We start from the raw sequence: 17,295 nt of genomic DNA, 5'->3' as shown, positions 1-17,295 counted from the left end.
TTAGAGTCCTGTTGCTCCCTGTCTTGCTGTGAGATATGGACACTATCCAGTAAGCAGAGGCTAAGACTGGACTCCTTCGGTACTGTTTTTCTTTGCAGAAGTCTTAGGTACTGCTGGTTTGATTTTGTGTCGAATGAGCGGTTGTTAGAGGAGTCCCGAATGAGGCACATTACGTGCATTTGGAGTGACTGGACCAGGCCAAGGGGATGCTCACATAACACATGGCTGCGGCAGATGGATGGCCATTTCTGGAGGGTGGAACTAAAATGTGTGTCTTTCTGGGGAATTGCTGGCTGGGATCCTGAGGAGTTTCGCCGTGTGGTGGGTGCGGCAACCCACTGCTTCAACGCATGCTCCCCAACCTGACCTAACCTGAATATGATTTGTAATCATAATTTATAATCATTACAGTCTTACAGAATACAGCTTTAAGTCTCAAATGTTTTGTTTCAGGATCTGATAACCCTATGAGCATCTTGATCGGTACTGAAGGAAAGCCCCTGAGTGACAGCATAGCTGTTATTGTTATGATGGATGGACACTAAATGATGATGGACAATGGAGAGACAGACATTTCTTTGTCCATTGGTGTTTGGTTGCCTCTGTATCATGTCTACAACATTGCATATTCTTATCAGCTAAACAAAACAATTTTATTTTTTGAGGCGTTTATTTTGAAGCTTGACATACTCCAACAACATCCAAAAACCACTGCACCACCATGCCGCCTCCCACCCCTTGTATGTCTTAATGAAAATATTCAGTAAAAATTGGGGAGCAGGTTTGAAATTGTTCAAATTTATTGAACAAACAGATACTTTGTTGCTTGTGCTATACTTTGTGTAAAATCCAGACCTAATCCATTGGCCTGTATGACAGCAGTTTATACAACTACTGCTTCCAACACCACTGAAATTAGAGTTTTTTTTACTTAACTTGGAGACAAATAGAGGTTTGTAGACCTTTAGATAGTAACTTGTTTTTAGATAAGTATACATTTATTTTGCTATTAAAATGATTTTGCATGATGCCTTTTTGCATTGTAATATAGTATATAAAGGGAGGAAAACAGCATGAAAGCTAACAGTAAAACAGGTAATCAAACTGAATCCAGATCACTGTACATCATACTGTATATTATCATCACTTAAAGCTGAACTGTGCCGCACACACAGAACTCTAATATATCCACTCTGACATTATGCACTGTTTGTACTGCTGTCTAAACAGGGGGAATCACCGTCTGGACAGAAGGAAGGTATTTACTGATGGATCCTAGCACTACATAAATATTTGTCCGGACACCAGCTTTTCAGTCTAACCTGGTCATCTACTTACACCCAAAATTACATGCAATGTTTAAATTTGGCATTACCTTATGTTTATTGAATTTGGTTAGCGGAACACACAACAAACTGCTGTTTTGGTAAATCATGAAAGCCATAAGCACTGAAGTGGCGGTGAAGAAAGGGACAGCTCAGCAGCCATTTTTTAAAATAGGAGATATTGTGTACGAACAAGATAATGAGGCAGTAGTATGGTGGTACTTTTTGAAGTTTAAAGTCTGACATGTTTATTAAAAATAAGGATACCCTGAATTTGCACAGATTATTAAGTTTTGGGGGTCACGATACTGTCATGACCCGGCTCGTCGGCTCCTCGTGTGTGCCACGCCCCCTGATTACCCGCGTGTGCGTCCCTGATTGTCTCCAGCCTTGTCTGATTACTTTGCTTAGTCTTGTCCTGTTTTAAGTCCTGGTCTTGCCTGTTACCCTTGTCCGTCATTGTGGATGTTTGCTAGTCCCTGTCCGATGTTCCCTAGTCCCCGTTACTCCAATAAAACCCCGTTATTCCCCGTACCTGGTTTCCCTTGCCTGTTTCCCGCACGATCGCCGTCTCCAGTATTTCCGGATCGTGACAGAATGACGGACCCAAAGAAGAAGCAGAGAGAAAGGAAGAGGCTCCCTCAAGAGCCGATCTCTCTCGGCGCCTGCTCGCTCTCCAGGCTTTGGCTTCCGGCGGAGGACGAGAGGGAGGTACCTGCCCTACCTCCAGCCCGGGGGCCGACCACACGCGTCCCCGATCCTGCGTGGAAGTACTGGCTCTCAAGTGAGGACGAGGACGAGGAGCCCTTCCACTACCCGGAGCCAGAAGCCTTTTTTCCACCGTCCGTTTTTACGGACATCGCGCCGCCTCCCGCAACCGCCAGGCGCCTGCGAGGGAGACGGAGGAGAACGGCGATCGCCCGTACGGAGGACCTCCCTCCGTCATTGCCGGCGGACCCCGCTCCCGTGCGGCCGCCATTGCCGGCGGACCCCGCTCCCGTGCGGCCGCCATTGCCGGCGGACACCGCTCCCGTGCGGCCTCCATTGCCGGCGGACACCGTTCCAGTGCGGCCGCCATTGCCGGCGGACCCCGTTCCCGTGCGGCCGCCGCCGCCTGCGCAGCCGTCTTCGCTGCCGCCGCCACCCATGATCCTCGCTGACAGGTACTTCACCCTCCAAGGACTGTATTGGAGGGTGATGGGAGAACCGGCCCCACAGGGCCCTCCGGAGGGGGAAAAGCTCGCAGTGCAACTAGGGCAGGATTTCGCCTCTTTCACTCCAGAATCCCCGTATTCAGATCTGGAGAGGATGGCTGAAGACCTCCGGAGGCTGATCAAGCTCCGGAGAGCTCCGGAAGCGCCCCCTCCGCCTGCAGCTCCAGGGCAGGCGCCCCCACTGCAGCAGCCTGCAGCTCCAGGGCAGGCGCCCCCACTGCCTCCAGTTCCTGACCGTGCTCCAGTTCCTGCAGAGGCACCCCCTCTGCAGCCGCCTGCTGCAGCTCCCGGGCAGGCGCCCCCACTGCAGCCACCTGCTGCAGCTCCCGGGCAGGCGCCCCCCACTGCAGCCACCTGCTGCAGCTCCAGGGCAGGTGCCCCCACTGCAGCCACCTGCAGCTCCAGGGCAGGCGCCCCCTCTGCAGCCGCCTGCTGCAGCTCCCGGGCCGGCGCCCCCACTGCAGCTACCTCCAGTTCCTGACCGTGCTCCAGTTCCTGCAGAGGCACCCCCTCTGCAGCCGCCTGCTGCAGCTCCCGGGCAGGCGCCCCCTCTGCAGCCACCTGCTGCAGCTCCCGGGCCGGCGCCCCCACTGCAGCCACCTCCAGTTCCTGACCGCGCTCCAGTTCCTGACCGCGCTCCAGTTCCTGACCGTGCTCCAGTTCCTGCAGAGGCACCCCCTCTGCAGCCGCCTGCTGCAGCTCCCGGGCAGGCGCCCCCACTGCAGCCGCCTGCTGCAGCTCCAGGGCAGGTGCCCCCACTGCAGCCACCTGCAGCTCCAGGGCAGGCGCCCCCTCTGCAGCCGCCTGCTGCAGCTCCCGGGCCGGCGCCCCCACTGCAGCCACCTCCAGTTCCTGACCGCGCTCCAGTTCCTGACCGCGCTCCAGTTCCTGACCGCGCTCCAGTTCCTGACCGCGCTCCAGTTCCTGACAGTGCTCCAGTTCCTGCAGAGGCACCCCCTCTGCAGCCGCCTGCTGCAGCTCCCGGGCAGGCGCCCCCTCTGCAGCCACCTGCTGCAGCTCCCGGGCCGGCGCCCCCACTGCAGCCACCTCCAGTTCCTGACCGCGCTCCAGTTCCTGACCGCGCTCCAGTTCCTGACCGCGCTCCAGTTCCTGACCGCGCTCCAGTTCCTGACCGCGCTCCAGTTCCCGGGCAGGCGCCCCCCCCCGCGGCCTGACCGTGTTCCTGTCCCGGCGCCCCGGCGACCTGACCGTGTTCCTGTCCCGGCGCCCCGGCGACCTGACCGTGTTCCTGTCCCGGCGCCCCGGCGGCATGCAGCAGCTCCAGAGGCGCCCCCTCCGCCTGCAGCAGCTCCAGAGGCGCCCCCTCCGCCTGCAGCAGCTCCAGAGGCGCCCCCTCCGCCTGCAGCAGCTCCAGAGGCGCCCCCTCCGCCTGCAGCAGCTCCAGAGGCGCCCCCTCCGCCTGCAGCAGCTCCAGAGGCGCCCCCTCCGCCTGCAGCAGCTCCAGAGGCGCCCCCTCCGCCTGCAGCAGCTCCAGTCCCTGTCCTAGTCCCCGAGGTGGTCCTGGACAACTCCATCTTGGCTCCTCCCTCTTCGGAGGTGGAGGAGCTGGAATGGGACCCCTCGGGGACAGAACTCGTAACCCCTTGTCCTTCGCCCCGGCGAGATCGACCCCGAACTAGGGTCGGCTTGTCTGTGTCCCGCAGGGGAAGGGGACACAGACGCAGGGCTGGGGTCCCGCCCGCCCTGCCCCCTGGCTCGCCCTCCCTCGCCTGCGCTGGGGCTCGGTTGGCGCCTGCGGGTCCTGGCCCTCCGCGTCGGCTGTCGCCTGCAGGTCCCTCTCCGGTGCCTCGTCGCCCTGCCTCGCTCCCCTCTCTGGGTCCTGGTCGGTCGCCTGGGGGTTCCCCGACGGCGGCTCCTCGGTCGCCTGCGGGGCCCTTACCTCCGGCCCTTTCCCGGACGTCGCCGCCTGCTGCGGCTCCCCCCTCCTCCGGGCCTTCGCCCTGGCCCCTTCCTACTCCCTCGTCCCCTTCCCCGGTGCTCCCTCCTGCTCCCTCCCTGGCCCCTCCGCGGGTCCCTCGCCCTGTCTCCTCGGCCCCTCCGGGGTCCCCTCCGGCTCCGGCCTCCCGGCCGCCTGCGGCCCCTCCGGCTGCCTCCCGTCGCCCGCTGGGGCTCCCTCGGGCTCCCCTTGGTACCCCCTCCTTCTCGCCCTATGCCTCTGCCTTCGTACCTCATGTCTTTGCCCCGTCTGCTTTTGTTCCTCGCCCGTCTGTTCCGCCCTTTCCTGCTCCTCGTTTCCCGATGTTCCCTCCTTGCACTCCCGCTCCTAGTGTCCCGCCTGTCCCTCCTATCTCTCCCTTCCTGGTCTGTCTCTCCGCTTTCCCGGTCCTGTGTCGAGTCGTGTCTTACGTTCTGTCTCTCGCTATGTTTTGTGCCTCTGTCCTGTTTCCGGTCTCTCGTTAGTTTTGTTCTTTTCTCGGTCCCGGTTCCTGTGTCCCGTTCGTCGCCTCCTCCCTGGCGCGCCCGGTGAAGCGCGCCTTTGGGGGGGGGTTCTGTCATGACCCGGCTCGTCGGCTCCTCGTGTGTGCCACGCCCCCTGATTACCCGCGTGTGCGTCCCTGATTGTCTCCAGCCTTGTCTGATTACTTTGCTTAGTCTTGTCCTGTTTTAAGTCCTGGTCTTGCCTGTTACCCTTGTCCGTCATTGTGGATGTTTGCTAGTCCCTGTCCGATGTTCCCTAGTCCCCGTTACTCCAATAAAACCCCGTTATTCCCCGTACCTGGTTTCCCTTGCCTGTTTCCCGCACGATCGCCGTCTCCAGTATTTCCGGATCGTGACAGATACACCTCTCATAAATATTTTAGGCATACTACTGATGTGCTTACCAAATCGTGGGGGTAAGTAAACATCCATATTGTGCTGGAAAGCAAATGTTTGGACAATTTTTATGCCCATCATCTAAAGCCCTTTCAATTATTGTGATGCTCCACATAATCGCAATGTGATATAATGCAGCCCTAGACCTTTCCAAGGGTTCACTCAGGATGCCCGACTCTGTGACACCCCAGAAGTTATGGTGTATAATGTTGATTTATCATTCAGAGCTGTACTTTCCGACTGTTTTATATTGAGTCTGACTGAAATACTAAGATTTAGCAAAGGAATGCAAACAATAGGACATATTATAGGACAATTATGAGGAGACGAGGCCAAGAGGCAGCAGGATGATGAGGAGAAAGGCTGATGTGAGGCTGTAAGGCAGCTCAGGGGAGAGAAGTGAGGAGAAACGACACTTAGGAGAGGCTGCAGTCTCAGCCGCATGGGGAACATCTGGCTCATCATGGCGTCTCCAAAGAACCAGGAATAATACAGACGCTCCTCTATTTATGAACTTTCAGACATACGAACGAAGAGTCCAAATTGCGTTCTTTAGGCTCCCGTTTCCTGTCCGCAATATCAAAGTTTGTTCTGTGCGCCAATTACGCCTAGTAAGAATTCTGGCCGCTACTCTCGCCGCACGGCGGTGTAGCGTGCGTACTCCCAGCATCCCAGTTCTTTGTACTTGCGTATCAGTAAGATCTGCTCTCTTAAGATTAAAGTTTACATGTACAGACGATCCTCTACTTACTAACGAGATTTGTTCCAAACAGCCGTTCGTAATTTGAAATGTCCGTAAGTCGTTATTCAACATCATTTCAAGGGCACTCAAATCTACATGCATAAGTATTTGTCATGCCCTACTGGTGCTGATCCTCCAGTGTGCCACGCCTCCCTCGCTACCTCGTGTGGAATCTCCGTGTCATCAGCTGTTGTTTAGTCATGTTAATTAGTCTTGTGCATTTAAGTCCATGTAAGAGAATGTTTCCCGAGTCTGGTCATTCTGTCACACATTCGGCGCGGGGAAGGAGCCGGCGAAACACAGGGTTTATTTCGGGGAAACACACTCAGGAACATGAAAACTACCTCAAGACATTGATGACTAGATTGGGGAAACATACTCTCACACTGACTTAAATACACAAAACTAATTAACAGAACTAGAAACAGGATTCCATTCGAGGTAGCGAGGGGGACGTGGCTCACAGGAGGATCAGCACGAGCAGGGAATGACACATACAGTACTGTGCGTGCTTATGTATGTAGATATGAGTGCCCTTAAAATGATGCTGAATAACGGCATATGATTCAAATTATGAACGGCCATTCGGAACGTAACTCATTCATGAGTAGAGGAGCATCTGTACCAGAACAACATTTATTATGATAAACATTAATCAACCGAAGTGTTTATGCACAATGCAGGTCAATTTGTATGTAGGAGGAAAAGGGAATCTTGAAAATACTTAAATTTTGCTCAAAAATAATCATAAAATGTATTTTTAAATAAACATCATTGTAAGCATCATTTTTAACTACACATAAAATTGAACTTTGAGAATGGATTTTAATTGTACTCTGGTGACTCATGTAAGTTATCAGTGACAAACAGGCTGAAAATGGTTCAGTACAGAATTTCATGCTTACAGTAAAATCCCTCCAAGCGCGTTTCTTCACGATACAATAAATAATCCTTGATAATTATGCAGGCACACATTCCCAAAGCAGCTACTGCAATCGGAATTGAATACTCTGAAAAGAGAAAGATTACATTAGTCTGTGGTGTATAATTATCCATACTTGTATCACATTCTATCACTATTATGAATATAAATGTAACATCATAGACAGATAGATAGACTTTATTGCCATTTGTACAGGTATCTGACATATTTATAATTTACATTAAAATTAAGATGAGTGTAATGCCAAAAGAAATATATAACAAATTCCGCTGGAATATTTGTGCATAGCTCAAAGAGTTAGCTTTCAAGATAGAATAGAAAATATAAAATGTATAATAAAATATATAATAATTCCCTACTAAAAAACTCCTTTGGCTCACTTTATAATGGTGCAATTCACACATTCCCAGTCACGTACAAAATGTGTATTCTGTATTCAGCTCACATTATGTTTACAACAGTATTAGAGAATACAAAAACTTAATGAATGCTGAATACTTTTAAAACACATCTTCTTAAGCCTACATTAGTCTAATTCATAAAGCAGCAGAACTGTCCCTGCCTGAACATTATGCTTTCTTTCTGCCTGCATTACTTCCTTTCTTAATGTCTGTGCGGTGGCTTAACAATTAGAGCACGTTACTAAACAGGACAGCGATGTCTGGCTCCGTGCATTTGGCTTTTGGTAAGATTATCATTATAAATCCAACATAGTAAAAGATGGCAAAGGTTTCATTTGTGGAATGCCAGCTGCACTTACCAGCTTGAATAAAACCTGTCTGCATCAAGAGATTAAGAATAAGATAAACTTATTCCATGGGCAAATCCTTAGGCATAGAGCAGTAAATGGGACGAGCACAAATGGAATTACATGTAGTACAAAACGGACAAAGTGCAAAGACAGTGAAAAAAACCCTCAACCCTGACATTTACACAGACGAGTAACAATAACAAAAGAGAGACAGTGTCATAAACTAACTTTTCACCGTGAACACAGACGTGTTTTGATCCGTCCGTCCCCCTGCTGTCCAGACCTACACATAAGTCAAATTTAACCTCACCTCTCTGCAGTACTCAGCTCGCCAGACTGGTTCCACCGGTTCCTATCAGTGCATCAGCCTCTAGTTCCCTCCTTTCCCCTCTGCCTGTTTAAGCTCCAGCAACCCAGCAGTCCTCGTTTGAACCTTGAACCCCTGGCCTGTGTTTCCCTACCTGTGCTAGTCCTTGCTCTCTGTGTTTGCACCTGGTTCTGCTGTATCCGTTACTCTGTCTCTGCTGTTCCTCTCCCATACCCTGATGTTACCATATTAAACCCTGTTCTCATCCTTCCTCACCTCTGGATCTCTGCTTCCTTTTCTGCTCCCCCGCCCCCCCCCCCCCCCCCTACACCCGGTCGTGACACACTGAGCCTCCACACAGCAGAAGTTATTAAATGTATTAGAAACACCCACCTCCATTTACACACATAATAAGTATGAAAATGCAGGGAGACTCACCTAGTTTGAATGTGTTGCTAATCCAAGTAAAAAGTTGGGAATAGATAATAAGGAACAGCATGTTAAACAGTTTGTGATTATCTGTAAGGCAAACAGAGCAAATCAGACACCTTCATTCCCTCATCAGTCTATACAGATATAACATGATATTAAATAACAAAGTGTCCTTGGGCTTTTCTTCCCCTGAGATTAATCCTGCCGTCCCCAGGGCCCGGCTGCACTGTGAGGTCATGCACAGTAAGGCCCATGATCCGGAGGCAGCAGGGGCCAAAACACAGGCGAAGGAGTCTAATGCCCCTGCAACTGAGAGGATCCTTCGAAACACTGTGGCGTGATGAAGGTGAGGCCTGTGTGAACAAATAAATCCAGAAATATATACTTACACATGAAATCAAACATGATTACTAGAATGCCTCTAAGTTGTACTGGTCTTTCCATCCTTCTGGAGTGTATTACCCAAAGCACACCTAGACCAAATGAAATAAAGGAAAGAAGAGTTTCAGTCACCAAACACAAAGAAAAAACCAGATATGTTCAGTGGTCCTGTGTTTAAAACCCTGCAGAGCACAGAGTTCTGTGTTTAAAACCATGCAGAGCACAGAGTTCTGTGTTTAAAACCCTGCAGAGCACAGAGTTCTGTGTTTAAAACCCTGCACAGCACCGTCACCTGGGGGTTCTGAGCCTGAATCCTATATCGGACGCTGAGGGGCCCAAGCCCTTTTTCAAATGTGTTTGAAAAATGCAATTATTTACACATAATTGCATTAGAGAAATGTGTTTGAGGCTGACTAGTTTCATCTTCTGGATAAATTATACTTGCTTTATTTGTCTTTTGTGTTTTTTCCCCAGTTTATTTTGACTCCATGTGGCCTCTTTATTTTGGTGGTTTATCCCTTTTGGTTCATTTTTTTGTGTTCATAATGTCCACCGCATTGCTGTGACCCGCTGCCATAGATTGTCCCTCCTTTCCATCACCATGCTCTGTCATAACAGGCCTTCATTGCAATTTTAAACTACATATAAGCATGATTGAATTTTGAGAACTACACAGATTATAATGTACTCTAATGACTTAGTTTAGAGGGTGACTTCATAATAAAATAAATAATCTATATCTAATTCATTAAATGTGTCGATAAATAATGAAATATAAATTGAAATATGTTTTGCAATAATAAATTGAATGATTTATTGACAGATTGCTGTTTTCCTTCAATTCTCACAACAGCAGGTAGGCAGGCACTCAGAACTAGGGATGGGCACTCGTGGACTGGTTTTACAGTCAATAGAGCACTCTGGGGGTACCGGTAGCCTATGTGCAAGACGCGGGGCGGCCTGCGTGTGAGAGGCGGGGCACGGGGAGCCGGCGTGTGAGAGGCGGGGCACGGGGCGGCCTGCGTTTGAGAGGCGGGGCACGGGGCGGCCTGCGTGTGAGAGGCGGGGCACGGGGCGGCCTGCGTGTGAGAGGCGGGGCACGGGGCGGCCTGCGTGTGAGAGGCGGGGCACGGGGAGCCAGCGTGTGAGAGGCGGGGCACGGGGCCGCCTGCGTGTGGGAGGCGGGGCACGGGGCGGCCTGCGTGTGAGAGGCGGGGCACGGGGCGGCCTGCGTGTGAGAGTCGGGGCACGGGGCGGCCTGCGTGTGAGAGTCGGGGCACGGGGCGGCCTGCGTTTGAGAGGCGGGGCACGGGGAGCCGGCGTGTGAGAGGCGGGGCACGGGGCGGCCTGCGTGTGAGAGTCGGGGCACGGGGCGGCCTGCGTGTGAGAGTCGGGGCACGGGGCGGCCTGCGTTTGAGAGGCGGGGCACGGGGAGCCGGCGTGTGAGAGGCGGGGCACGGGGCGGCCTGCGTGTGAGAGTCGGGGCACGGGGCGGCCTGCGTTTGACAGGCGGGGCACGGGGAGCCGGCGTGTGAGAGGCGGGGCATGGGGCAGCCTGCGTGTGAGAGGCGGGGCACGGGGAGCCGGCGTGTGAGAGGCGGGGCACGGGGCGGCCTGCGTGTGAGAGGCGGGGCACGGGGCGGCCTGCGTTTGAGAGGCGGGGCACGGGGCGGCCTGCGTGTGAGAGTCGGGGCACGGGGCGGCCTGCGTGTGAGAGTCGGGGCACGGGGCGGCCTGCGTTTGAGAGGCGGGGCACGGGGAGCCGGCGTGTGAGAGGCGGGGCATGGGGCGGCCTGCGTGTGAGAGGCGGGGCATGGGGCGGCCTGCGTGTGAGAGGCGGGGCACGGGGCGGCCTGCGTGTGAGAGGCGGGGCACTGGGCGGCCTGCGTGTGAGAGGCGGGGCACTGGGCGGCCTGCGTTTGAGAGGCGGGGCACGGGGAACCGGCGTGTGAGAGGCGGGGCATGGGGCGGCCTGCGTGTGAGAGGCGGGGCACGGGGAGCCGGCGTGTGAGAGGCGGGGCACGGGGCGGCCTGCGTGTGGGAGGCGGGGCACGGGGCGGCCTGCGTGTGAGAGGCGGGGCACGGGGCGGCCTGCGTTTGAGAGGCGGGGCACGGGGCGGCCTGCGTGTGAGAGTCGGGGCACGGGGCGGCCTGCGTGTGAGAGTCGGGGCACGGGGCGGCCTGCGTTTGAGAGGCGGGGCACGGGGAGCCGGCGTGTGAGAGGCGGGGCACGGGGCGGCCTGCGTGTGAGAGTCGGGGCACGAGGCCGCCTGCGTGTGGGAGGCGGGGCACGAGGCGGCCTGCGTGTGAGAGGCGGGGCACGGGGCGGCCTGCGTGTGAGAGGCGGGGCACGGGGCGGCCTGCGTGTGAGAGTCGGGGCACGGGGCGGCCTGCGTGTGAGAGTCGGGGCACGGGGCGGCCTGCGTTTGAGAGGCGGGGCACGGGGCGGCCTGCGTTTGAGAGGCGGGGCACGGGGCGGCCTGCGTTTGAGAGGCGGGGCACGGGGCGGCCTGCGTGTGAGAGGCGGGGCACTGGGCGGCCTGCGTGTGAGAGGCGGGGCACTGGGCGGCCTGCGTTTGAGAGGCGGGGCACGGGGAACCGGCGTGTGAGAGGCGGGGCACGGGGCGGCCTGCGTGTGAGAGGCGGGGCACGGGCCGCCTGCGTGAGAGGCGGGGCACGGGGCGGCCTTCGTGTGAAGGGTGGAGGAATGGGGCCGCCTGCGTGTGAGAGGCGGGGCAGAGGGCAGCGTACATGTTACTTGATGATAATTGCCTGTGTGTAAGGGGGGGGGGGGGGGTGTAAGATTCACACCTGGCTTGCAGGTAAAGGAGGGCTTGAACATCAGCAGTGCTTGGACCTTGAGGACCATGATTTGAATAGACCTGGCATTCTATTCCCTGCTTGTGTAGCTTGCATTAAGTGACATTAGCATTATAGCTAAACAGTCATGCTGGCCACTGTAAGGATTAAATGCTGACTCAGACGTTGAAGCAAAGTTGAGGGCTGTTTTACTTGTTAGTCTTTATCAACTCTTTCTTACATTGTTTCTGTGGTTACAAACATTCTTTCACGTTCTTGTGAAACTAAATACACAAAAATGCCTCAATGTCGAATAAACCCTTAATAGTGTAACAGTTGCTTAATTGTACATACTCAGCCACATTACACATATCAAATAAGGTTTGGATAATCATCCATAAATTTTCTCAAATATAAAACAATATCACAAATATACATTAATCCTTAATCGTTAACAAGAGACATATGAATATAACTTACAAAGGTTTTCCAAGTCTCAACACAGGTTGATGCAAAGGATCAGACAGTGTGCCTTGCTGTGTGAAAACTTCCAACAAACTGTCCTGTCTGAACTATAACCTTACCCATGTGATTACAAATAACCAACAGGAGGTAACATTACAATATACCAAACTGGCTGCAGATTTTTTAGGCAGCCACTAGGGGGCACCTAATGCAATTATCATCAAGTAACACAACACCTGGCCTAGATCATAGTTTATCTGCTGTTGCCACAGGTATGTTATACATGCTAACAGCATGGAGTCTACATATGGAGTTAATCAAAATATAGGAATATTTATTAATGATTAAAAGTAACCACTAGCCAGCACATCATTATAGGAGTGTTTATAAATTCAATCTGAAATGGTCAAAGCATCATCTGTTGTTCAGAAATTCACGATTTCAGATCACAGATTTAGTGATTTGAACAAACTTAGGTTACCACACAGTAAAATTACTGTCAAATAAAGTTCTGCATTCAGTCTGAACATTGTTTAATGCATTTGTTTTACATTTCCATCATCACAAAATCAGTCTATAATGGTGAATTTCTCAAAACATTGTGGTTTCTTTTGCTGTACCAGCTAAATTTAGCCATCCCTCAATCCGAATGCTTAGCCTTCTGGCCTGCTAGCTAGTCGTGACCTGTAATAGCATAGCATCCTATTTAACATTATTGAAGGAGAGCCCTGGGAATATCACGACAATGAGCTGAAAGCTTTTAACGCCACAGGTTACATTCGTTATATCCAGGTCAAGATGCAGAGAAACAATTTCAGCACTGAAGACACTGAAGAAAATGACAGAAAACCCAAGTCCTGTCAAATTATAGAAACTAATCTAATTGTGAACCACAGAATTCTGGCATGCATAAAAGTACATCCCAATCTTAAAAGCAGATTAAAATTGGTTATGGAAGGTTAAATAAGGGTGTTTCAGTTGACTATTGCATCATAATACCCTAATTGTGTTTATATTAAATATGGAAAGCACACCTTTAAATATCTATGTCATTCAAAGGATTAAGTTTAACGTTTGTGTGTTTAATTCACTACAGTGTAGCAACTAAATACCTCAATACCGAATTCTGCTCCAGTGTTCTTGATGTTCCAAAGTCTAAATCAAAAATTTAAATAAATACATTAACCTGAAAACATACTTACCTGGGAATAAAATCATGAAGATTGGAAACACTAACAAAATGAAAAATGTTCCAAGTTGTTCTTTCCAAGCTGCAGCTGAGAATTTTGCCAGGAAAACACTGACCGCAACTAAAATAATGTAAGAGCAGAGTCAGTCACCATGGAATTCATGTCAGACAGAATACATACACAGATATCTTCACTGGTCCTGCACTGGTCTGTCACCTGGGGGTTCTGGTTTTGAATCCCTTATTTAACATTCTCGTATGAAAAGTACATCCCAGAGTGCTTGGGTTGGCCATTTCATCATACATCCCTAAATGTACATATCAAACGTGAAAACGCATTTTAACAATCCATTTTGTACATTTCTGAAATCCCAGTGACATTTTCCATCCATCATAACCCCTTCTCAAGTACAGTTCCATGGTGAGTCTTTCCCTAAAAAGCCCAGAGCAGGGTACACCGTGGTCGGGTGCCAGTCCATCACAGGGCACATCCAGTCACACACAACGGGCCATTTTAGACCCCATTTTACCTAAATGCATGTTTTTTTTGGAGGGGGGGGGGGAACCGGAGCACCTGCAGGCAGAGGCGTCATGCTGATAGAGACTGAAGGGGCTCAGGGCCGCTCAGGGTTTTAGATTTAGGCTCCAGATTGTTTAGCCTGTTTCACACTGAAGAGCAGAATTCATGCCACCTTGAACTGCAAATACGACTTCAGCATGTACGGGAAAACAATCGACGTGACATTTTGTTTTGCAGTGTGCAGCAGGCAGAAACCGTGCCATGTGGAAATGCAATGCAGAAGAAGCACTGCTTTTCAATGAATGTCATGACACAATGAACAGCAAAACCATCATTCCACTGCTATGCATCTTATTTAACTACCATCCAGAAAAACAATTAGAAAGGTTTACATTACACACAATTAAATGAAGAAATCCAAATCACACAGAATTGTACTGGCCTTCCTTGGTCTGCTGCATCGGCTCATTTTTGAAAAGTACATGCTGAAATGCAATAACTGTCCAATCACAGCTTTTTAGCAAGCTGGGGATGTGGCCGTGGAAACCGGGCTGGGACAGTCGCTTAAGATCTAATGGATGAGGTGACAGCCGCTATACGACAGGCTACGGCCACAACCGCTACAGCCCAGCTGTGTCCGGCTGCCTCACTTCAGAAAGTCTATTACAGAAATAATTAGGCAAGAAACATCCTCCCTGCTCCAGCAGGTAGAAACTGATGCTGTGAGCGAGGATTTTGTCACTTATAAAGTAGAGTGGCTCCTGGAACACTTGCAAAAGGATGAGCATGAGCCCCCCCCCCCCCCCCTTTATTTATGAGTATCTGTCAGACAAACAGAGAGACAAACAGATTGGACTCAAAACAAAGGAAAGACAAAAGCAGCAAAGATACAAAGCTTTGCTTAGTTTAGCACAGTCTGGAGTCGTGGAAATTAATCTCACTGCTGGTGTAGCAGGACATTCATGCAAGTGACAAATAAAAATCTGAATGTTCACCTCATTCATCGCACAAAGTGATACTAGCTGCTTGCAGAAAGGCACTAGGGACACATTTTGGTCCAGGTGTGTATGCAGTGTGTCATCATATCTTACTGATGCTGTGATTTCTCTATTGCAACTTTGTTCATGCGTTTGTTCTGTATTTGGTGATTTTCCCCGAATAAACCCCCTTTTCCCCGACTTCACGGTGTCTGTGCTGTTTCCCTGCCCAAAGCCAGAACAATTTCCATCTCAGCCAGCAGTGTTTGGATGATCTGTTTATACAAAATCTTGCACCGGAACGCGACTCTGTGCTCCTTCAATAATGAGTTATGCGTCTGCGGGAAACTTCACACCTCCTCACACAGCTACTTACCGAAAGTGTCTGTAACTACAACTACACCAATTTTTCTTCTTCTCCTTCTACCTCCTACTGTCAATTTCATTGCACATGTGCAACTGACGTGCACTGGTGTACAACATGTCCGCTGGACACCTCTCATGACTAAATTTACATCACTCACACTTTGCATGGACAGTACGTATGAATCGGCCCTTACAAACAGGATCAGGCGCCTAATTTTTTTATATGATAACAATATTAAAAGACAAGAGTGTTTTCTTGATTTAGTGCATGTAAAGGACACAGCTGGAGCTGCTCTTGCCAAATGTCTTAGCCAGACATTATAAACCAACAATATAAGAGGCAGGGCTACACTGGCTGCTTTACAGAGGTGTGCAAGCTGTCATAAAGGAGAACAATGAGGAGGCCTGATTAGTGCTGTTCTTTGCTCAGAGACTGACCCTTGTTGTTTTGGACATCTGCAACAAAAATATATCAAGACTGACAACAGCCATGAAGCCTAGTAGGATGGCTGAACTAATGTTAAAAGAAGCTGAGGCAGAGAGGTTACAGTCAGCTGGCCTGGGGAAAGTGAGGAATGCCTTTTGGAGGCTTGATAACTGCTGTTAAGGTCAGCAGCCTTTAGTAACAGTTAGCGGTGTAGTTTTGGTGTACTTGTCAGAGAAAAGAAACTGAATTTGACCAAAACAGGACAGGGACAGGACAGTAATATATTAATTTACAGTAGATTTAATCAGGAGATTGGAGAAAATGTCAGAAGATACAGTATTTCACAGTTTGACTTAAAATACTGTATCTTCAGCTGTTTAAAGATATAAATTTACCATCAACAACCATGGTCACCAAAGTTGTTGTCATGGAAACATGGCAAGGTAAAGGCGGGAAAAGGAAGGTGACACTCTATTTTATGGCTCCATAAAACTAAAAAGTTTATTACAGATAAAACACTGGGAACACTACAAGCAAAACACACCACAAGGGATAAAAACTAAACAGGGGAATGATGTAACAAACAGAACAAAAAATGATCTACAAGGGGAAACTGGAAACACAGAGAACAAGCAGCGAAGCAAACCAAGCACACAGCTAATCAGAATAAGCAACATCACAGGCACAAGTACTTAAATACAGAGGGCAAACAAGATAATGCAGGACAGGTGGGAACAATCAACAACAATTGGCACAAGAAAATGGGCAACAGGAAGAATGAATAGTAATTAAATGCAGAAGATAGAGAGCTAAAGAAAACATTAACAGGGAATTAAACACTAGGAACAGAACACAAGGATAATTAAACAGAACAAGACAAGAAAACTAATAAAAAAGAAACACTAGGGAACAATATCTAATGAACACAAAATGTGACTGGCTTGAACACATGACTAACAGGTTAGTAGCTGCAGGCTCAGTCCATAGCACCACACAGCAATCTATGGAGCAAGGGAAACACGCAAAGGACTTGGGCACAGGGAGAACAGAATGGCCAGCGACCCCTGCTGGCCAAATGGGGTGGAGACATGAAAGGTTGGAGCAGATGAGTGCAGCTGTATGATATGTAGTGTTACAATCTAATTGCTACAAACAGGCTTACATTACAGATGAACCACATTTGGGATGTGTGATTATGTTTTGGGAAATGTTCTGCTCATCAGGCATATTATGTAACTCAATCTGACTGTCCTAGCTCAGTCTGCAAGTGAATTTCATGTTTTGGCAATTATACATTTTGCATATGAAGCTGTGAACTCTCAAAAAAATAAGGTGCATGACGCCCCTGCATGGAGGGAACCAGTGCAAACACGGGGAGAACATGCTAACAGCACATATGGGAACTTATACAGACTTACTGATGGATGAAGCCAAGACGAACAGAAATATAACTCCAGTTATTCCTGCTATGTAGGCAAGTATTTTCTCATATTTTTCTTTGGGATATATTCTCCAAACCACCATGTCAACGACTGAAAATGGGGGTGAGAATAGAGTCAGTCACCATAATAAAATTTAAGTCAGAACAGATAACAAGGAGGATAAAAAAACAATAAAATCTG

General features: G+C 50.1%; 1 protein-coding gene across 1 annotated transcript in view; it reads right to left on the bottom strand.

The window, feature by feature from the left end:
- The window catches only part of LOC125705064 (uncharacterized), a 52,646-nt gene that overhangs the window by 14,907 nt on the left and 20,444 nt on the right, over positions 1-17,295 (bottom strand). Inside the window, exons 9-13 of the mRNA XM_048971394.1 lie at positions 17,092-17,205; positions 13,397-13,504; positions 8,939-9,022; positions 8,556-8,636; positions 7,022-7,126 (exon numbers count right to left, since the gene is read on the bottom strand). Coding sequence (XP_048827351.1) covers positions 7,022-7,126; positions 8,556-8,636; positions 8,939-9,022; positions 13,397-13,504; positions 17,092-17,205 — 492 coding nt within the window. The remainder of the gene's footprint in view (positions 1-7,021; positions 7,127-8,555; positions 8,637-8,938; positions 9,023-13,396; positions 13,505-17,091; positions 17,206-17,295) is intronic.

The sequence above is a fragment of the Brienomyrus brachyistius genome, chromosome 12 (genome assembly GCF_023856365.1).
Source record: "Brienomyrus brachyistius isolate T26 chromosome 12, BBRACH_0.4, whole genome shotgun sequence".
NCBI lineage: Eukaryota > Metazoa > Chordata > Actinopteri > Osteoglossiformes > Mormyridae > Brienomyrus > Brienomyrus brachyistius.
This window is presented reverse-complemented; position numbering and strand designations above follow the sequence as displayed.